A 23926-nucleotide genomic window follows, 5' to 3' on the forward strand; every position below is an offset into this window, starting at 1 on the left:
TTATAAAAATCAGTATTTTGTTAAAAACAAAGGATTTGTAGTGGATGAGAAACAAAACATTCAATATAGAATGCTAACTTGAAAAACATGTCATTCAAAACTTGAATGTTATTCACAAAAATAGGACGCAGTTCTCAATAAACCTCAAACTTCATTCTGATAAATGGTTTTACATGAATTTACATTGTTAACACTTACTTAAAAACAAAGCCACAGACAGGGAGCCAAAAATAAATGGTTTCTATGATGTACAATTTTAAGATTTTCCACTTCTGTAGCTTGTGCTATCTTTCAATGCATTTTAATCAACCGGAGACCAAACATTGGAAATAACGTACAGCAGTGGGCTTTACAGCTGTGATGTGCAATTTCAACAGTCGTACACAAGACAAAATATCTTTCACTTTCAAATGAAACGAAGTGAAAATCTAGCCTTATTTATAGCAGTTTTATTTAGATTTGTTTGGATATAACAGGCATGTTAATTTTTAAAAATGCTATTTAAATAAAGCATCACATGAGCACAGCTGAATTTAATGACTAATAGCTTGTAAAATAACAAAGGAGTGTGTGGACATCTTCATACAAAATGCCCTTGTGTGGAACAGAAGCAGTCCTCTGTGGTTTGTATTTTATTATCTCTCCTATTCCAATTAACCTGTTCAAAACATGTTTTCCAAGTTTTAAATTGCTGGTTCATTTTAATAACCAAGAAAGCTTAATGCATCTTTCAGATCAACATTTCTAAATTAACCACAAAGAAAATTCCCACTAACAATGTGCATATTTGAACAGTGGCTTTGCATTTTACAGCTTATGAGCAATCAGGAGATAGAGGGAGATTACATTTATTTTGTTGCAAAACTGGAGTATGCCTTACACAAAGAAAATGAGTAGACACAGCACAAGAAACTCAGCTTCAGATAATGCCATGAAGATTAATATAGCAGCAACAGTTTATAGCTCCCGCAGAGCCACTAATATTTTTAAGGGCATCACGTGCAAGAGAACATTGTACGGTTTTAGATGCAGCACATCTTAATTTCTTTGATTAAAAAAAGATCAAGACTTTACTCTTGGCCCCCGTGATTAATTGTACAACAAAGCAGTTTTATTGTATTCTAGCACTATGACAAGATCCTAGTATAAAATAGCATTGCTGGGTGTTTTAGATTGCATTGTGCAGCAGAATGATGTTTAATGCTTTGTTTCCAGTGAGGTAAATATAAAGCATTTTGGAAACAAACAAGACTGCATAATCCTCCCCTCTAATTCATTAAAATGCGAGTCACACCAAAAGACAATGACATGAAATTACATCTATTCAAGACAATTTTACACCACTAATTGAAATTAGCAATACATAGCAGTAAGGAAAAGGGATAATGGAGCAAAACTACTCTTTAATCCACATCATTCTGTTATTGACAAATAATTACAGAATTAGATAGGCACATGGAGCACATCAGGATGATAGGGAGTGGGATAGCTTGATCTTGGTTTCAGATAAAGCTCGGCACAACATTGTGGGCTGAAGGGCCTGTTCTGTGCTGTACTGTTCTATGTTCTATGTTAATTAGGAACTGCCTCTTTGTCAATGATGCAGGGGTGAGGTGCACTGTTCGATGAACAAATTTCCTGTGGTGTTCTTTTGTGGTTCATCATTAAAAGCAATGCACTAGCTGAAAGATGCATAAATGTACCTATGTTCAAAAGGCTGAACTAGTACCTGCATTGAGTGGGTTGAATACAGTGTTGCTGGGGCTGAAATCCTCGCTGCTTTGTGGCTGTCATTAATCCTAAACACATGCTGATAAATTTTAAAAAACAGGTTTCACCAGTTTAAAAAAATCTTGCTGTATTCCAGTTAACATTATTAAAGGTCAGTGAACTGATGCTTCCAACATTTGGCAACTCATGAAATCTAGAGACACTTGCTTTGTGTCTGGTCAACATTTAAAGCTGGGCACAAAGTAGAGGAAAATCAAACAGTTGGGACTGCGATGTTTTGGCTTGGATGATAGAAAAATGACCTAATGAGGCACTATTACTGTGGGTTCATTTTGGACGAATACCTTGTCTTAGGTGTGTCAACTACATGAGTGTCTTGGGTTTATACAGCAGTGCTACTCAGATAAAGAGAATCGATGAACTATGAAAAGATGCAGGTGATCTTAATTAACTTGAGTCTTTAGGCTGTGGATTTTCTGGCTGTTTTGGACAGCAGCCAAAAGACCCTGGAGTTGGCAGGCATAAATATTCCTGCAGGCATCTCGGGGCCTGCAAGAGCAGTGGACTTTCCTCCCTCGCTTCCAGGCACAAAAGGAATGCATGAACAAAGGAGGCCTATTAAAATGATCTCAATATAGAGATATAGGCCAGTGGCTTATATTTCAAGTGCCCTTGATCTAATATCTGGGTGGGCAGAAGGAGACAGGCTAGAAATATGCTCTTAACTATTAGTTCAGTTTATTGTTGTTGTCGAGGGGGATGGAGGAGATGGTATAATTGTTACACAGATATGTTACAGTGGTGAACCTTCAGTGAAAAAATTTTAAATTCAAATATGGTAAGACTGATGCTTGAACTGTTAAGTAAAACAGTTAATATTTTAAAAGTGTAGTTTCACAAATTGCTACAAGGTGAAATGTTTCTGATAATTTAGAAAAAGGTCAAGTTAAAAGTAATTATGTACACTAGCAGCATACATTTGATACTTCAAATAATGTAATCTCAATTATGCCAACCATGTCAGCTGTATTTTAAAAACAAATTTTGTTCCATATCGGGGTTCCATTTTATTTGTATTGTTTTTCAAAATGCTAAATGAAATTGAGGCAAGGAGATTTTTATGTTTTCAAATCCAGTTCAAGTGCTGAACTGTAAAAGCAAAAATGTTTCAAACGTCATTCATGCAAATTTTATAAAATTTCCACAGGTTAACTACAGTCTGCCTTGTCCTTTCTAATTTGTATAACAAATGAGGATAACAACTAAATGGGAAATGTTCTATTTTTAAACCCAATTTAGACATTCGCACAGATTATTTAGCTATGATTTTTTACACTAAACAGGCAGTTTAATTAGGAGATTTCACCAACAGTTGTAAGGGGCTCCAAAAAAAGCTGAGCTCATCATAACAATTTTTTATTCCTTGTCTCAATTTAAGTTATTTAAGGATGAATTTAAAGACAAAATATAAACAGAAGATGTTGGAAATTCTGTAATCACTGTTTCAGGCTAGTGACCTTTTGTCAGAATTGTGCTGATGAAAGGTCATCAACCTTGTATGTTAACTTTGTTTTTCTCTCCACATTGCCTGACTTGCTGAGTATTCAGAACAATAAAATAAGCAAAATACTGCGGATGCTGGAATCTGAAACAAGAGCAGGGAATGCTGGAAGAACTCAGCAGGTTTGACAGAACCTGTAGGGAGAAAAAACAGAATTAATGTTTTAAATCCGTTTGACTCTTCATAACTGTATTTACAGCAATTCTTTTTATATCAAGTATGTATAATTTTTGGACAGTGGCCTCCTTTGTCCCAACTTTCAGATATTTGTTACTACTTAATGTTGCTGTCAGCCACTTCCTTCCTAGTCAGAAAGTTGAGTGTTCAAGCCCTACTTCAAAGACTTGAGAACAAAATCTATGTTAATACTAGAACAGGTGTTATCTTTCAGGTAGCTACTAAAAGATCTCATTGCTTTACACTATCCAGCAATGTTGCTCTGTTTAACATTGTTTCAGTTTAACGTTGGTCGTTTAATGGGGTCTATATTCTCTTTCAACATTATGAGATTCATTTTGAAGTTGTTTCCCGCCGGTCTGATGCAGGGCTGAGACACCAATCGGCACCATTTTGGAGCAGCCTCTCCTGCTCCCTTATCCATCCTCTTGCTGCTAACACTCCGACTTGCAGTCTCTGCCACTCCCAGATTCACCCTTTCACTGATCTTTGCTCTCACTGAAACATGGGCGGCACAGTAGCTAGCACTGCTGCCTTACAGCATCAGGGACCTGGGTTCGATTCTTGGCTTGGATCACTGTGTGGAGTTTGCACGTTCTCTCCGTGTCTGCGTGGGTTTCCTCCTACAGTCTGGTTAGGTGCATTGACCCGAACAGGTGCCGGAGTGTGGCGACTAGGGGAATTTCACAGCAACCTAATTGCAGTATTAATGTAAGCCTTACTTGTGATTAATAAATAACCCCCCCCCCCACACACACTTCCTGGACTTGCATTCCTGTTCAAGGTCCAGATGCTATATGAAGCCAGAGCTTTGGGTTGTGAAAGTGGGGTACCCGATGGTTCAAATTTGCTAAGTTAGATGGTCCATCTTGCCGCTTTCCTCTCCTGAACCCTCATTGTGAGCATGAGCTCTGCAGTGGAGCAGTGAGAGGCAGGATGGAGTGTCGTTAGTCAAAGCTCACAACAGGCATCCCGTACAAGAAAGCGGCAAGCAGGAGGGTTGGGGAATGGGAGGCTTGACAACAGCATGGGTTGGTGAGAGAGTACATCAGGGAGCAGGCAAGTACACACACTGGAGGGTCAGCAGCACGAAGGTGGGTTAGGGAACACGAGAGCCACAAAGCAGGCAGTTGGCGAGAGGAAGGGTCTGCAGCAACCAAGAGGACCAGAGAGCAGAACGTGTGGCAAGTGGGAGATTTACCATATTTCTTTCATACACCATTTTAAAATGTATTTATTTTAAGTTATTTCAGTTACCTATCTAGGAATTTAGCAATGTAAAGCATTTCAACTTACAGGGTATAATGTTTTAATGCTTTTTTCTAATTAGGAAGGTCCTACAGCATTTACATTGGTTTTAATGGGAAACGTGATTATCTTAATCATTTCACTTAAAGTTACAATTTTCAGGACCACAAGGACAACTTTAAGTGAGGGCTTAGTGTATTTATGAAGACTACAGGGAATCTTTCCCATGTGTCCTGGCCAAAATTTATCCCTCAACCAAGAGCACTAAAAGAATACAGATTATCTGGTCATCATCACATTGCTGTTTGTGCGACCTTACTCTGAGGAAAGTTAGCTGCCATCATTTCACAGAAATGTTTTGATTCCTGAGAGGCATAACTTTTAAAATAAGTCACTGAGAATTCAGAGGTAAAAGGAATTAAGACATTTACTGTAACAAAAAGCAACACCAATGAAACATTACTTAGTAGGCAACTGATATCCAAAACTACAAAAAAAGTGTATTTCAGTAATCAGTATTTTGACACGACCGATAACCCAGACCGCATTTACTTTATAGCATGCTCTCCGTAGAAACAGTCCAAAGATGTGCAGGTCAGGTTGCTTGGCCATGTTAAGTTGCCACTTCGTGTCAGGGGAACTAGCAGATACGTGGGGCTAAGGGGATAGGGATTGGGTGGGATTGTGGTCCAAATGGCCTCCTTCTGCACTGTAGGGATTCTATGAGTTCCATGAGTGCAAAGTAACTCCCAGCTTCCCACAGGTTCACTGCTCCCTATCACCAAGTCACAACGTTCAGCATCTGTCAAAAACCATTTCTTTCTGTCTTCTGAGAAATCCCACACCTATCTCCAGCAACATGGCTTACCTGATGATTCCTTGCCTAGGCCATGCCAGAACAAATCTTTTGGGTTCTCAAATTCCTGCTGGTTCCTCTCCTTGACGAGGGGACCAGCTGCCATTAGCATTCCACCTGGTGGCTAAAGAACAGCCTTTGCCTTGCAACTTTTGTCTGTCCCTCCAAACCCCGCCCCCCCCCCATTTTGTGTTCAAAGTCTCAGATATAAAGCTTATAAATAACAAGAACATCTGTTTCTGTCTTTTTTTTTGGGTGTCAAGTCTGGCATATGAATTGTGAAATCACTTACCATGGGGACTGGGGGACCCAGTTTAACTGAGTCACATCGGGCAGAACTTGGAGCAGATCATAGGAATCTCTTCATTATGCTATTTTACTTTAAATTTAAAACAAACTTATCTCACAAAATCACACATTCCTAACAAAAGTGACTACACTTCAAAGTAATTAATTGACTGTAAAGCACTTTGGGACATCAAGATTGTAAAAGGAAAAATCTAAATGGAAGATTTTTTAAACAATGTTTTGAATTTATCCTTTTGAAAACTTCAAAACTGCAGACAGTAAAATTAGGATTTAGCAAAATCCTAATCTTATGGCTCTGCCCCCATACCAAGCAGAGGTTTTCCTTATCTTAATACCGAGTAAAAAATAAATTAAAGTTCTTTGTTTAAAACAATCTTGTATCAAAGGAATGAAGCAAGAGCAAGTCCCTTGATATCAACAGAATTAAGCAGTAATGTTCCATTCACAAAAAAAAGTTTTTTTACGTAAAAAAATTAAACTAAGAAAAAAACTCAAGTGCAAACTAATATCTCAATTTATTAAATTTCTTGCACTAATATGGAACAAAAAAAGCTAACTTTTTAGCTAACAAAAAACTTGGAAGTTTGTTTTGTTACCGCAAAAGAATGACAGATTACACTTGGGCTTCAGAAAGGTTTTTTTCACTGATGAGAAGCTTAAAGAAGGACTCAATTGTGGGTGGGAGGTGGGCAAGGAAAGAGAGGAGATCTTTAAAATTATAAATTGTTTGACAGGATAAATAATTATGGACTCCACTGTGTTTGGTGAGATAGTAACACGAACACACAAATATATGACCAGGAACATCTGGAGATGGAAAATATATTTAAAAATAGCATGCATTTTTCAAAAGAAGGTTGTGTTTAACCAAACTCATTTGAATTATTTGAATAGCATTAAGAGCAGACCAAAGCAGTCCAACAGATGTGGTATACAAGGACTTTCAGAAAGCCTTCAATTCGAAGCCTGGGCAGTTCATGTTCCATGGGAGCAAAAACCGGGTGCTCGAATCAATTCAAAGGTGACTACAACAAAAGCAAAAAGAGTAGGGGGTTAGAGCCATAATGATATAGTACCCTGCATGATCACCAGGAGCCCCAAAGCACTTTACAGCCAAAAACGTGCTTTTGATGTCATTTATAATGCAGAAAAAATAAGCAACTTTTCTCAGACTGACAAAGTGGATGTGCTTTCAGAAGGGATCTGTGCTGGGAACATTGTTGTTTATAATATACATAAATTATTTAAATTCAGAAATGAGACATGGTGTTGTAATTTGCAAATGAGATACTAAATTATGGGTACAGCTAGCCACAATATGGAATATGCAACAAAATATAGGAAGACAAACAACTTGCAAAGTGAGTGGCAAGGCGAATTGCATTTAATAGTGAGGTGGTTCAATTTGGCGTGAGAAATAAGGATCCAATTTCCTTGGAAGGCAAAAAACTAATTTGGAGCAAAGAGATGTGGGAATAGAGATATATAAATCACAATAAAGGCGGCATACAAGCTAAACTTCTGATCTGCAAAGAATATTGAAACAGTATTGTGGAAAATTGAGTAGGATGGTGTTCATTTCTTTGGAGAAAAGTAACTTAAACCATTTGTTTAGGGCAGAATAATGACTAATGACAGATTATTAAATTAAGGGCTTTGATGTGATGAAAACATGTAAGCATGTGAGGAGTGCAAACAATAGCATGGAGAATTGGGCTGCATGACATGCTTCCATGCTGCACTATCGAAGAATAATGGTGAAGCAGAGTCTTAATTCTTTTGAATGAATAAGATTGTTGCTCGAAAGAAAGGAATTGTAAAAGCTTTGGGAGCCAAGGTGGTTCACGTGGAAACTAACACATGCAGACTTCATGTGAAAATGGCCTGTTTCTAAAAAGTAACATTCTCAAATTCTATGAAAATCTCAAATGAATGGATATCGACTTTCCTGGATGAAACTCAGTTTTAAATATATATATTCAGAAGTCTAATAAAACAACCAGCATCATGCAACATCAAAATATATCCAAAGTACTTCCTCTTATTCAGCAATGTCACCATTGCATACTTACCTGGAAACAAGTAATTCTTTTCTGTATTATTCTCAAAATGAGCGTTGTCAATCAGCAATTTTACAGATATTACGAATATTTGTGACTTCTGCACACTCGACAATCGCACGTTGCCATTTACATTCAGGTACCACTCCAAACTTGAAAATAAATTACAGAAACTATTCAACTTTCCTACTAAAATTCTTAGCCACAAAGGGAAATACCAACTTTGGATTAGACACAAAAGATGCAAGGTAAAAACAGCTGCACTGGACAAATGAGACACATTGAAAAATGCCCACAATTTGCAGACTTGCAACTTACCAAGTTAGGGCAAAGGCTGATTGTAAATCAAAGGCAGACCTCAGCATTATTGTGTAATGCCAGCAAATGAATGGCATTTCATTAAACAATGCAGCAACCATATGAAGTAAAATACTTTGCCTTGTGAACAACAGGTTTTATCATCCGTAATGCAAACTAAAATTCTCAAAGGTCTTTGTGCTGAGCCTCCAGCACTGACAATGGTTCTCAGTCACAAATATGTATGTAACACACTGATTTGTATGACACGGCTCACATAAGACATCATTGTAAATCAACAACTTATAACTGCAAACAGAATGGGTTTCACTTAGTTTGGTGGAAGTGAGATCAATGACAATATTTCATACATTGATTCAGTAAAAAAAAACACCAAATAGATTGTCCAAGTAGTATATTTTCTCTTCAAGCAAAATCTGCAAATCAGCATTTTGAAAGGAGAGAAGGTTATCCAGTTGCCCTTCAATGCAGAAGCTGGATATGGTAACCAGAAACATGCACTCTTTTGACTATGCATATTTTCCTGCCCTTCTCCTATTTAGCTCTCCCATTTTTAGACTTTGCTGGTGAAGGGACAGGTTGCCCCAGGTCTTTGTTAGCATCACTCTAGTTACAGACAATGGTAATTTGCTTACCAGCCCTCCAACCACCCAGCCCCACTCCATCTTTGCATCTGTACAAAATGCTTAGTCTCTATTTAGTACTTTGTTATGAAAGAATGTACTGGATTAGGAATTCCTCATATTGAGAATCTCGGCCTACCACTCAGTGGGACAGTGTTGGAGTCCTCTCAAGCTGCATCAGCGTGTTAAGCTTTTACATATCATTTAAGTGAAAACTTCTAAATTATATATTTAACTTTCATTTTAGAACAAACTGGTTGATTTATCAAATAGTAACAAGCAATTTGATTAATGGCAGCTCTTCATGAGCTTTTTGACCAGAACAAGACATTAAAAACTATTATATTGGCTGGATTCAAGAATACACAATATTTTGTATATAAAACTATACTTATTTCTTACTGTGACCAAATTACATATTAAATTTTCAGTCTTTGAAATGCTTTAATAAGGTAATCTTTGAATTGATTAAAATTTGTACATAGCTTTAATTTAAAAATCCTATACAGCTCAATTACCATCATTTCACCATGTCAACTTGTATTCAGATACAGATCTAAATCTAGACAAGTACTGAAATGACCACCAGTAAGAAGTAAACTTTTTTAAAAATACCAATGTTAATTTAATAAAAATATGAAAGAAAGCAATGAAATGAAGACAATCAAATGGATTAACAATTTATGGATGTGGTAATATTTATAATTGCATAAAACCTGATTATATATTTCAGAAGAGGATACAAAATACAGTAAAAACTGTTAAAAGTATCATTACACAAACTGAAAGTAATAAAATAGGCAACAGTCATCAAGCCTGGATGACGAGATCTGCTGTCAAAAAAATGGCTGATCAAGACATTATTTTTGACACAATACTGGATATGGCACATGCTCAGATCTTATTTGAAAGCCTCTACTGATGCCCTCCAATGTCACATCAGATAACGTAACTAGTGTTTTAGAGATCTGAACACAATGTTTATATAACAGGCATATGAAGATAAATTTCCATACGAAGGTGTATAAAGCAACCATGTTTTTAAAAAAATGAATTGTTACAGGTCTCAACAAAATCAAACATATACATTTAAAGGCCCAGTGAAAGAATATGACCCTAACATATCAGTCCAATTTCTAACACACACACACACACACACACACACAAAGTAACCTTATGCTTTACATTTTGTTTGATTTGGATTTTTATTTCTGATACCGAATGTCTGATGTCTCTTCCTCACCTTTCAATGTAAAATAATTTCTTACCGGTGCAATTTAATGAATAATACTCAAGACCAGCAATTCTGGCTAATGTAGCACATCCTTTTCTCTAATACAAATATATTTATGTTTGATGAATTACATATAATGCATTGGTTTAAAAAAACACAATCAGAACCCATATAGCTTTGTAATACATCCTGACCATGCTGTATTCTCTATATATAAATCTGGGTGCCATGACTACAGTTAATGTAGTTTATTTTTGTCTAAATTTTAAATAATGTGATGCCTGAAGTAACAATAGATTAAATATTTAAATACATTAAAATTGAATTCCATATTCAGTTCTTAGACATTTTCAAAGTACAGGAAACATGGTACCTTTATTTGAATGACACAAAGAAGGCATGTCTTGAATTCACTCTACAAACTTGAAATTTAATATATATGAAATGGTTAACAACAGATATTGGAACAATCATACAGCATTACCAGGTTCCTGGAACTCTGGTGCAATAAGTAAAATTCAGCCAGCTTTTGTGTACTGTATCACCAGGAGGCTTATTTTGGTGATAATGCCTCCTTATTATTTACAACAGCAACTTCCATTTCAGGTTTCTGCCAATATAACCCACTCAGCTTTATAATGGGCCGATTTGCAAACCTGCCCTTGTGAATTACATTGGAATGACCCCAAAATATATTCCCAATTTCTCTACTAATGGAGCAATATATTAAGCTCATCAGCATCATAACAGCTCTGTTCTCCAACTGTTGTTTTCTTGCATTTCCAAAATTTTGAGTCATTATTCTACTACCTTCACTCAGTCCATTTCAAACAATATAGCAAATGCTGAGTAACTTCCAGAAACAGCACATAAACACTGGCAGATAATTTCCAAGACCAAGAATCAATCTTTTGTATATGGATAGTATTTTCAAAATTGTACCCACTATGATCATTTCTTTCTTCGCCAAAAGACATGTCTCTAGAACTGTTTTAGCGTGCTGATGCCACACAGTATTGCAATAAGAGGCCAAACGCAGTAAGACAAGATCTCAAGAGGTCCCATTTAATTGGGCTGTTCCTCCTGATGTAAATTTTGTGCAAAAAACATATGCTTGGCACAATAGTCAATTAGTTTCCCATATTCATCCAATGACATTAAAAAGGGTTCTTCGATCATTTTTTGAGAAGGAAACCTGGTTTCACTCCTACAAATGCAAGAGTGCAATTGACACTGTGACCTCAAATGAACAGAATGACAGATTAGACAGTTTTCCCCAAGTGGGACATACAATCCTTGTCCATTGTAGAAAACTTAGTCCCCCTTGGATACTGCTCAATAGGGCGGGGCAATCCTGCCTAGGGTAGGGAGTGACTCTGGTTACTGCCAAACTAAAAAAGCTAATATTGACAGCCTTCTAGCTAGTCTTCCCAAAAAGATTTTAAATAGGGCTGTTGCTCCAGGTATGCTCATCCATCCTAAGATATCAGGAGGCTTTTACCCCACAATGAAACTCAGGTAATAGAAGCTCATTCCTCTCAAGATATAGGATGATAATTGTGGCCCTATTGCTACTTTTTTTTTCCTCGAACAGCTAATCACTGGCAAAATGCTTTGAACAAGTGTCGGGGCCCATTTAGGAAATATGGGTTGAAGACTCAACAATATACATTCCTACAGTGTCTTTAATATAATAAATGCACTTAAGTACTTAACATATAAGCTTTTGCAAGGGACGTTATTAAATATTTTCCTGTAATACATTATTACAGTATGTATTATCACAAGTAAAGAATCAATTAGAACTTTATTATAAACCCAAAGAATAGATTATTAAAGGTTTTGAGGAAAAGATGAGGGAAAATTGACTTCATGGCAGTGGAACCAGCATCAGCTGTTGGACCTCGGTGCTAAAATTCTTAGAATCCTACAAAGGGGCTACGATTGATCTAGATACAGAAAGCAGTATTGGGATGATTAATTCAGAACAAGGTTGAATGGTTAGGATCTAGAATGCACAACCTGAAATTGCATTGGAGGCTGATAAACATGGAAGAGGAAAGATTTATAGGGCTAAGGACAGGTGTGTCAGATTAGTTGAGGTACACTTACAAAGAGCTGTCATGAACATGATGGGCTGAGTAGCCTCCTCCAGTGCTGTAACCACGTAATGGTTGTCACACAAAGACAAGACAATCATACTTGTATATAAAAGGCTGGTTACATCCCGATAATGAAAAGATGCAAATCATTTATAGCATTGCTGCTAATAGAAGATAAGAATTAGCCTATCCAAACAGATATATAAATACATTCATATCCTCTACCAAGAATTCATAGATACCTTCTGTCAGAATCAGGAATGAAGTCATCTAAACAGATATAGTATATCCAGACACATGAAGTCTCTACCAGGAATACTCCCACAAATGTAGGGCTGTGAATGAAGATTCACATTGTAACTGAAGATAAGGCACAGCCATCTTGCTTCAGGTTCGATCTTTGCAGCTGAGAAGGGAAATCAGACCATCTATGTGAAGGAATCAATTTAACTAGCGTGATATTCATCACAGGAAAAAAAGTTCAGCGTCAAAGGTTCATCGACTGAGACTGTTACAATAGGAAGGATCAAAAGCTGAGGTGGTCATTTTTCCTATTAAAAGAAAATTCCATGTAATTGGTCTATAAAAGTTGTAACAGAATTGTGCAGACAATCATCTAATTCATAAAATCTCTGGAATTTTACATATGATTCTAAATTCAAACTAATGCCCAGGTCAGAGTACATGAAATACTTAATTCAGCATTCAGTGCACAATAACTGAAAGTTCACCGAGATGGATAGAAGAGATCTCTCGAGACATGTGTCCTTTAACGGGAGCCTGACTTAAAACACTTGTCCCTAATTCAAGTTTAAGGCCATAAAATATGGAAAGACATGCAGTGTTGGTCTTGAAAAAAAGCATGATTGGTCATCCTACTCTGGGGCCGGGATTCTCCAGTCTCCCAGCCATGTGTTTCCGGCCAGCAGGAGGTGTTGTTTGCTAGCAGCAGGATTCTCTGGTCCCGCCGCTGTCAATGGGAATTCCCACTGACGTCACCCCACACCCGCAGGAAACCCGCGGATGGGACGGAAGAATCCCGCCAGCGTGAGTGGCCGGAGAATTCCGGCCTGGATATTCATGGTTTGGCTGAAAATTTTTTCGTGACAGTACTAAAATCAACAAGGTTAGCTACTTTCTCCCATTTCTTAGCAAGTACAACCACAATCTATGGTTCTCACAGAACTTAAAAAAGGGCAGGTAATTACTCACTGAAGAGGTAAAAAGTCTAAATTTAGTATCTTCTCCACAAAACGGACTTTGTTGGAAGAGCATGAGTATAAATTAGTTCCATAAGCAGCTTGAAAGAAAGCTTCCCATTAATATGTTTGATCATGCCAAAAAGATGATAATTTACTCGTTTCTGTATTGATCAACATTATTAACCAAAAATGCACAAATTATATATATCCAGGGACAGGGCATACAAACTCGTCATAAGATATTTAAATAATCAAGCTTGCATGGCTCATGCTTAAGCTGTTCTACATGAATATTTTACAGGACAGGTGCATTACCTGTCTCATGTGGAGCATTGGCTGTGACATTAAAGGAGGTAGGCAGATTCAAAGAATAAAAATTACAGCTACAGTAATTTTAGTGGATAATCCACCTTTTTAAAAAGTGCAAAAAAAATGAATTTGCCCACAATAATTCACTTTGTAAAAAATTGCCTTGGTGTGGCATCCCTTACTTCAAGTTTTAAACTGAGGCTTTTAGAAAATTGAACTGAACATGAAGTATTGAAAATAATCTGTTTTTAAAAATGGAATCTTTGACATATTGTAATCATTTAATTTTTTCAGATATTGTAGCAGGGCAATTCGTTATAATTTTGGGAGAGAAACACAAATACCAACATGCAACTTGGTTCAAACTAATTTTTGAACAGTGGTAGCAAGATTTATAAAGAGCTAGGAATTTAGATATAATTATATCTAATGAATGGAGGACACATTTATGTATGTACAAGTCCAAAGAAAATACAAAGAATACTTTTTAAACACGTTTTCTATTATGTTCACAAGCCCCAAAAGTTGTACCTACTTCATACTACATTTATTCCACATATTAGCTTAACGGAGTTGAAGTTGCCATCTAACTGTGAACACTGTAATTAGGGCAACAGTTTGAACTGCTGCCCTGGCTACTGCAGGTACCAATTTCACTATTTAGTTTCAGAATGTTATTAGAAAAATAAGTACATTTATATAGTATATCAACTTAAGAACATATGTCATATTATTAAATAACAGCACTGCAAAGCTTTATACATAGGATGATGAAATGGAGCCTTGTGAAAATAATGTTAGATACACCACAGAACAGGTTTCTTTGATGCTAAAATGAATCTCAGGTGCAGGATAGCATTCTTGAAGGTTGTTTATGAAATGCAATGCAAAATGCATGTTTAGTTAAGTTAAATGCTTTTTGATTATTTATTTTAACTCCAGTAACACCACGGCTTAGTGTTTTCTTTTAAAATAAATTTGTAAGAAATGTAATTTTGAAAATAGCTGACTACTTTGTATAGCGCCTCCTTGGCAATCCAATAGTCCAAAACTTTAGATGTTGCTGCTCAAGATATATTTCTAATAAAGCAGCATAAAGGATTACAGCACAGAAGGCCAGTGTTCTGTTGTATTTTTGTTGTACCACTGTCCTGCACTTCCCATAACCTAATATCTTCCCCTACCTTGTTTATCTTCACTTCTTTAAAAAAAAGGTCTGTTTAAAATACTCCCAATAGCCAAGCCATGTTTAAACAATCCTTGAAAGAAATCTACCTTAAAATGTTTCCTCACTAACTTAGAAACCATTTTTAAATGTTCACTCATCACTGACTTTCCTAAATCTTTTACAGAAAAGGCAGGTTGAGGCCACAATTCTAACATTTAATTTGAAAGATAACACGTTTGGATAATACAGCATCATGCTGGCATTACATGGAATTTGCAAAGTTTGAATTTATACCTTGCTGACCTGCAGTGCTGTGAATAAAAAAAAAACGATTTATTGTTCATTTTAAAAGTAAAGTGTTAGCATTGAGATTAGAATTGACAGATAACTAAAGCTAATAAATAATTCAGTACAGAGACAATGAACATTAAAAAAAGGAACACAGAAAATTCTGGATATGCTCAGCAGGCCTGGCAGTATCTGTGAAGGGAGAAACAGAGTTACCACTTCAGCACAAGGACTTTTATTTAGTACCAGGAAAATTAAGAGATGTGATAGATTGTAAGCAAGTGAAACGGGGAAAGTTGGAAAATGAACAAAAGGGAATGCCTGTGACGGGAAAGAAGGCAGCAATGATTAAATGATAGATGGGTTCCTGGTGGGCAAGGCCAAAGAGAGTGCATAGATAAGCTAGCATAGAAACCCTACAGTGCAGAAGGCAGTCATTTGGCCCATCGAGCCTGCACCAACAACAATTCCACCCAGGCCCTAAGGGCCAATTTAGCATGGCCAATCAACCTAACCCGCACATCTTTGGAGTGTGGAGGAAACCTAGCACCCAGAGGAAACCCACACAGACATGGGGAGAATGCACAAACTCCAACAGACAGACATTCACCCAGAGCCGGAAATGAACCCAGGTCCCTGGCGCTGAGGCAGCAGTGCTAACCACTGTGCCGCCAAATGGTAATGGGACAAGTATGAAAGCAAATGTTGAAGGAAGGTGCAAATGGAAGAATCATGAAAAGCTACTGTCCAAAAACAAAAGAGGAGAAAAGTGAGATACCAACTAAAGTCACTGAAAGGAAACAAAAATGAGGGGAGAGGTTTTGATCTGAAAATGTTTAACTTCATGCCAAATACAAAAAGCTGTAAAGTGACTAATCAAAAGGTGAGGTGCTGTTCCTCAAGCTTGCACTGAACTTCACTGGATCACTGGAGGACACGGAGGCAGGGAGCTCAGAATAGGAGGAAGGTTAATAATTAAATTACAGGTGATTGGAAGCTTGAGATCACGCTTACAGACTGAACAGTCCCTTCAGAATGCTGAAAAGGGGGTGAAAAGAAAGATGCGTTTCATGGTGGCATCACACTGGAGATACCAAAAATGGCAAAGGATGATTCATTGCATATGGAAGCAGTTGCAGGTGGAAGATGAAGTGGAATCCTATGATGGCTCTGGGAAGGAGAGAACAGAAGTGCATGAAATGAAACAGACACAGTTGAGGGACCAGTCAACCATGATAGAGGGTAGGATTTCTCAGTTGAGCCAAAAAGAAAATACAGGAAATGCTAGATGGAAGGTTTCATCATCAGAACAGATGTGACAAAGATGGAGAAATTGGGAGAATGGAAAACTGAGAGAATGGACTGGAGTGCATACAAGATGCAGGGTGTGAGGAAGTATAGGCAAGGTAGCTTTGGGTGTCAGTGGGCTTGCATCAACATTGGTTGATATCCTATACCCAGAAATGGAGATGGAGAAATAAGGGAAGGGAAAATCTTTAGGGTAACCCATGTGAAGGTGAGAGAAGGACAGAAATTAGAAACCAAAATTGGTTAAATTCTTACAGTTCTGGGAGAAAAAATACGAAGTCCTGAACGGAAAGGTGTGCAGTAAGACTAAATGGAAGCATGCGTCACAACACAACAGCAGCAGAAAATTTGTGGTGATTCCTAAAACAAATGGACTGTGCGCTGCAGATACCTTATACATGCACTCCAGTGGTATACTTACTGGAGCCGTTGGTGATGAAACCTTTTGGAGAGTTATGGGCCTTTGAACTATCAATGTTAGAAATTGTATAAGCACAACAGATGCAATATTTAATTGAGCAACTGGTGAATTATTCTATGATAAAACATGAGAAAAACCTTTTTTGTGGCACAGATACCTTACCTCACAGGCAATAAAGCGAGGGATTTTTCTTAAGACTAAAAACTATAGATTTATATTTGAAACCTTAGCAAAAATTAGAAATACTTGGAAGGCATTTGGCAATCCAATCAGCTATTGTATGGACCAAAGCTGGAACTCAAAGACCAAGCATGCTTGAGCCATAATCCCAGCAAACCAACACCTCAAGTACATGTGGGGTCCCATTCATGCTACTGGGCCAACCAGACCAACTCAAGGCAGGATGGAAGACGTCAACCAAAGTTTCCAGCATGCACGTTATTCACACCCTACAATAAAAGTGACCCTTTATATGCCAAGCTCTGTGACCACACTCTACTGATAATCAGAGGGTCTTTATTAATTCAAGATTATGTAAAGCTCATGGTAAATGCTAATTATTCAATTCATGTTATATCTCTACAAACCACTGTAGAAATAATCATTTTTTAAATTGCTATTCTCATAGCATAGAAAACATTAGTCCAGTCAGACATTCTTCCTGGCTTCTGAACAGCACCAGAGTACGAAAATACAAACACCAATTGGTTGTGAAAATGAAGGCTTTTTCTATTTGGGATTCTTACTCTGGATCGTAAATGCAGAATGCTTAGTAATTTTGGTACAAGAGGTGAAATTGATTGCATTTAAACTAAATGTTAATCAATTTCTTTAATTCTCACCATTAAAAATTTATGAATGTGTAGTTAGAGTCTATCGATATGTAGGCATGTTGACCCTGCTCAAGCATGAAAACAGTATTACCAAAGGACTTGCAAGTGGTGGCATTTTGATGAGTTTCCTTGAAAATCATAATTAACAGAGCCCAAGTAAAAGCCCTTGAAATTACGTCCTACATTTAATCCCAAGGCAAAATGGTTCCAGAGAGGAGGGATTAGGTTAGTTTGGAAAAGTTGGGTTTTTCTTGGAGGAAAGGAGATTGAGGGGAGATTTGATATAGATGGATAAGACAATGACAGGTTTGGACAATGTTAAGTTGTTCACATTAGCAGATCATACAAGGAGTAAGGAACCACAGATTTAAGGTTTTGGGCTAGAGATGTGGGGTTGGGAGGAGGGAAGGGGGGAAAAAGGAGGATACAAGGAAGATCTTTTTACATGCATCAAGATCTGGATCGCTCTGCCTATGAGGGTGACAGAAGCATAAACAATTGACAATTTCAAAAGGAAATTAGATGGGTACTTGAGAGAAATAAACTTACAGGGTTACGTGGATAGAGCAGGGAAACAAAGCTTGACTGGATGGCTCAACAGAGAACCAGCATGGACTTGCTGGGCCAAATGGCCTCTTTCTGTGCCATAATAATGATTGGTTTTGGATTCAATTGGTTCCAAGGGGAAAGTTTGTGAAAATTCTTAAACAAGACAATTAATGACAGTCCAATATGTCACCATTTTAGTTTAATTCATATATACAGATCAACAAGAAGCCTGGCTGTTTTAAAGATTGGGCTGCACAAGATTAATAACAATTTATTCAAAGTGACGCTCTTTTGAACAAATCCGGCTTAAATATCACTTCCTATTCATAGAGTTCTAACGTGACTACACAGAGCCCTTGCATTGAAGAACCGAGTTTTACATATCCTAAATAGTAAAATACTTGTGTCTCTATGCTTTGAAAAAGTCTGACAATCTGTGAGACAGCAAGAGATCATACAATTTGGAAAAAAGGATTTTGTTAACAAATTTCATCTCAGGAATACACAAAATGGCAGACTGTATATATTTTTGTGTTAAGTAGATCCAGATATTATGAATATAGCTCAGAGTTACTCATAAAATCTATGGGACATCAGACTTTGGACAACTGGGTTAATGACCAAATACTTTCATCATGAATGTAATTAGTCTATGGGTATGATCTCCCATATTTGGTAGCATATTTGAGGTTCAAAGAGTTATTTGAAAGTACTTTTGAATAACACAGACATAGTCAAATAGAGACTTCTAGGTGCAATGGCATTCTCCAACTGGCTAACATTGAAGGATTCCTTTGTCAGGATAACAGCAGCTTGCACAAACATTTATAAGGGTAGCTACTGGAAGGAGAAGGACCATGTGTCAGTGAGAGGATGAATAGCCTTGGTAGAACACAGACTTGCAAATAGCTTTCAATAGCTCCCGGAGAGTAGTTGCAGAAAACAATTTTATAAATTATTGAACATCATTGTAATTTTTTCTTTATATTGGATTTAGTAGAGATTTATCAGTGCGGTTAATGAATGCTGGTCCATCTGTTAGTTTGCATTGGTTTTAACCTTCCTTTAAACTAGATTCAAGAGTCAGATACAGTGCTCAAAAATTGGATTGGGGTGAGGAGTTGCTCATATGCTGTGTTTTTTTGGTCGGTTGTTGTGTTTCATGTTCAAGGTTTTAAGTCACTTTTGTTACAGTACTGTCTGTCACACTATGTATTTTTGGATTGTTGTATGTTAATATTTGGTTTTGAGTATATGGCTTTGTTAGTTTAAAATAAAACCAGTTAAAATGAATCAAGTGTTCAGTATTTTTCCAATGTCCCTCATATGTCTCAAATGGAGCGACTTTGGTGCAATATTTTCTTCAAAACATTTAGCAGATATCTGAAAGTCAGACTTCATCTAGATAAATATTTAATATTAAATTCTCATCAAGTTCCACTAATTTGGACATCAAATTTCATAGTCTGGGAACTTTCTAGTCAGAGAACATGACATTTTAATTATATAAATGACTGTCAGATAACCACTTTTGAAACAGGAGACGTATCTCATAGTAGAAGATAATAGCTCCACTGAATTTGACAAGTAATATACAACAGCACCATCTGCATACATTGTAATTTTAGACAACTGCCTATATTAAAGATAATCAAAATACAAAGCCAGGAGAGCACAGGCTGAGTGCAGAACCATGGAGGGACTCAAACTTTGGCTGGGAATCAATTTTCTTTTCTCTCGTTATCGATTACATTTTAACAGTTAAGATTGGAACTATATTCTTCTTTGTGCATTTGGTACATATAAACAGGGTATAGCCAGAGACAACAGTAACAAAGACAGAGATCACACAGATTTGACCCTGGTGGTTGCTGGAAGCACAAAATGGACAAACCACAAATTTCCCGCAACTTAATGCATGCTCCAATCTTGGCATGATGGCTTCAATTAAAATGTAAATTTAACCATTTCGTTGCAAATTATGCAATCAATAAACTTAAATGTTCAGTTCAGAAAAACATTTTTATGATCAGTATGTTCTAACTACTTACTTAGATTAATAGTAACATGGCCCAAAAAGCAGTTACAGCTCATTCGCTTATTACTTCAGCACAGACAAGGGATCAAATCTGGGCCATTCCTGGTCTGCATGGTCCAGCCACTCACTGAATAAACTCAGTAAGCCAACAGGAGCAGCTCATCTCCATAACATCTTAACAAATACAGCGTGGCCTGACCACAGAAATAAGACAAAAATTATCACAGTAAGAAAAAGTTATGTAATAAAACTGACTTCACCACCTGGGTTTAGTTCTGCTTTAGAGCACCAATATGTCAGACAGAGAGGCAGCTATTGCAAGTTTGATCTCAAAAACATCAGTTTGTTCACCACCTCAGGTGTCAGCTGGCCTTTTTGCTTTCCTGAAAATGTCTCACCAAAATTATTCATACAGTCACTTCTTGCACCAACTGCTGGCACAGCCAAAAGCCAAAAGGCAAGTTTGGCTAACTTAGGATGCTTTTGAGTGGCATTTGACCAGTAACTGAACAGATCTACAGTTTTATTGGGCACAGGTTCCTTTAAATATTGAAAAACTTCATCTTTTCGCTCATCCTGGTTCACCTCTTTCTTTGGTGATGCTTTCAGATTTTCATTAATCCCACACATTTTCTTTCTTGCAGGTTCAAATTCAATGACATCTTCACGAGCCTGTCCAATGTCTGAAATCATTTCACAAACTCTATTGATTACCTCCTCTTGTTGGTAGTGTGGCACAGACCTCAAATGCTTCAGATGTGGGTCAAGGACCATTGCTACTTTGTGGGCGGTCTCCACTTTAAAGTTCTCCTTTAAAGACTCCAGAAAAAGGTGGCACAGTTTACTTACAGTGCCAGCATCATTAGCTTTGGAAGTGAAAAGTTTCTCTAATTTTACATAGGTTGGGAGCACAAGCTGTAATGTTGGTTTGTTTTCACAACTCAGTTCTATTACAGCCTGCTTTACTGGAGCCAAAATGGCTGAAAGATTGCTCAACAAACTTTTATTGCAATTTTGGAGGTGCTTGAGTTCCTTCCTTCCACTGATTAATTCTCGTAACTGCTCATACTTCTCATGTACAAGGAGGAGAGAATCTGCGACAGAATTCCAGCAACAAGGGACCTGCTGCCCTTCAAGAAGGCTGGATAATTCTGGAGTGACGGTGCCTTGTTCCAGCGAACTCATTAACTGTATACAGTTACTCACAAGTTCAGTAACTTCTGGCATGTTTTGTGCCTGTAATGTCCTTTCATTAAGTACACTCCTTACTGTCGAGTTTAATGCACAAGCTGAACATCGTAGGCACATTCCAGCTTTCAACAGTGTGGCTGAACTGACTTTGCTATCCGTGACATAAATTGTTCGCATCTCTGACATGACAAATTCTGAAAGTACATTCAATACCCACTGGTGAACCTGCTCACCAGTTTCTTTGCCATCTACTTCTTTAATGCCTAGGACATATCTCTTCATTTGCAATCCCTCTACCTGATGTGCTGTTAGAATGTAGTAGGACTCCGAGCCAACATTCTGACAATGACAGGTGACACCTATTCCCCAGCATGCATTGCTTCCAAGTGCACATGTGACTTTTACCTTCACCTGGTTGTACATTCTGGGCAGATGTTTCAGAGCGAGTGTATTCATGTTCCCAAGGACATCAGCCACAGGAAAGGATCCATAGCGAGCACCAACATCAACAAGTGTCTGAGCAAGTTTGACAAAGTCTTTTCCATTTATCACAGTCAGTGCGTTCAGATCAGAACACATCACTCTGAGCAACTTTTCAGCAATGAGTTGACGTTCTTTTTCAAGGACTGAGCTATTCACTGCAAATGAAAATAAATCATTATGCAAACAACTGCAATTTATAATTATAAAGATGCTTCCTGATAGCTACACAATGCTCTGATATTTACATGTCAGTGTTTCTGTTTAATCATTTCCCTTGCCTATTTCATCAAGTTAACGAAAATGTTACCATGTACACTTGCATATTAGCTGTTCAAAGAATTAAATGGGGGAATGGGTCGCGGGAGAGGCAGAGGGAGTGTGGAGAGTGGAACTTCTTTAATACAAAGTAGATATCAGCAATACAGCACATATGCACAAGCTAAAATTAAAGGATTCAATTTACTGGGAACCAAGAGCAACCGTGATCAATAAGATGGCCCCTCAAACCACAGCAAACACGAATTATGTTTAAAGCATCCAACTGGATTTTAAAAAGGAGATTTTACTGGGCCTTAACAAGCTGTTCACCTTAAGAGATCAGAAATTCAAAGTTTTCACTGAAAAGACAGAACTTGGTAACTGCAGCACCTCAAGTAGCGCAGTCAGCAAGCAAAGTCCATCCAAAAAACGTAAGAATTAATAGCCACTGAGGTAAACCCCTTGAAGAACAATCTAAAGCTGATTGCAGACAGCCCCCCACGCCCAAACCCATTTAATATCATAGCCATCCAAATTAGTTACAAATGAGTTTTTAAAGCGGAATAAACTTTATACTCAGTGTAAGGTTTTTTTTCTTACTTTGTTACTATTAATCTTCTTTCAGCACGAGTTAATGATGAATTTTACCATATATTCTTGTTTAATCTGGGGAGTAATTTAAATTATAGAGACTGACAATTACTTGATGTCCTGTATTTAAAAACATGAAAATGCAAACTAGACCAATACTTTGTCAGACCACTGGCAACTAAGAATCCAGTATTATTTTCAACCCACGCATATTGCTTTGAACATTAGATCTACCAACCTAACTACTGCATTACAAGACACATTCATGAAAAATGTCCTAAAATTTGAAATGAAGGAACTTCTGTAAAGTTTCAGTACTGCATTATGCTAAACCTCATATATATTATACAATATTTTTCTACTTTTTTTTTAGGTAGAAAGTGGAGGATAGGATATCATAAGCAGGACGTTTCCTACATGAGTATACATGCCGTTAGAGTGCTTTGACTAAAAATATTTGTTGCTTTGCTTCATTTGACTGAATTTTGTTTGGAACAGATTTGAAAAAAAATCAAATCAAACATACAAATTGGACAAAGCAGATAACATACAACTCAGTTATGTTACTTTAAATTCAATGTACTTTATTAAGCAGGCTCTTGCAAAAAAAAAGTACCTCTCATTACTTTTTTCTTAGAAAAATTATTTCAACTATTCCCACATAATTTCTCATTTAGCTTTCACATACAGAGGTGAGCACAAATGTGAATTCTAAATGAGAATCATTTACTTTTCCAGTGCTTGTCTCCCTGTATTAATGATGTTCTGAGGCAAGTGCTAAATGACCACTTCTTCCCCCCCACATGAAATACTTCTAAACTGAACCTTACAACGAACCCATTTTCTACTGCTGTGAAGTGTGGTGCTGTTCAATACACTTAACATTTTGTTTTGATAAGGATTAAAATTAGAAAAAGAAATCCAGATCCAAGCTCAGGCAATACTAATATATTCATCTTAGAAACTCCAAGCACTTTTTCCCACATTTGTCCAGCACTTCAACATTGTACATACCATCATTTGTGCAATTGCTCTGGCGATGTGCATTCTTCTTCTCTGGAGAAGCAG

The 23926-nt window shown here is 37.2% G+C and overlaps 1 protein-coding gene across 1 annotated transcript in view; it reads left to right on the forward strand.

Moving 5' to 3' along the window:
• LOC144502528 (uncharacterized) overlaps positions 1–21107 on the forward strand; it is a 112409-nt gene extending 91302 nt beyond the window's left edge. Inside the window, exon 23 of the mRNA XM_078226590.1 lies at positions 20980–21107. Coding sequence (XP_078082716.1) covers positions 20980–21065 — 86 coding nt within the window. The 3' untranslated portion in view covers positions 21066–21107. The remainder of the gene's footprint in view (positions 1–20979) is intronic.
• Positions 21108–23926: the final 2819 nt, after the last annotated feature.

This window comes from Mustelus asterias, chromosome 13, assembly GCF_964213995.1.
Source record: "Mustelus asterias chromosome 13, sMusAst1.hap1.1, whole genome shotgun sequence".
Classification (NCBI taxonomy): domain Eukaryota; kingdom Metazoa; phylum Chordata; class Chondrichthyes; order Carcharhiniformes; family Triakidae; genus Mustelus; species Mustelus asterias.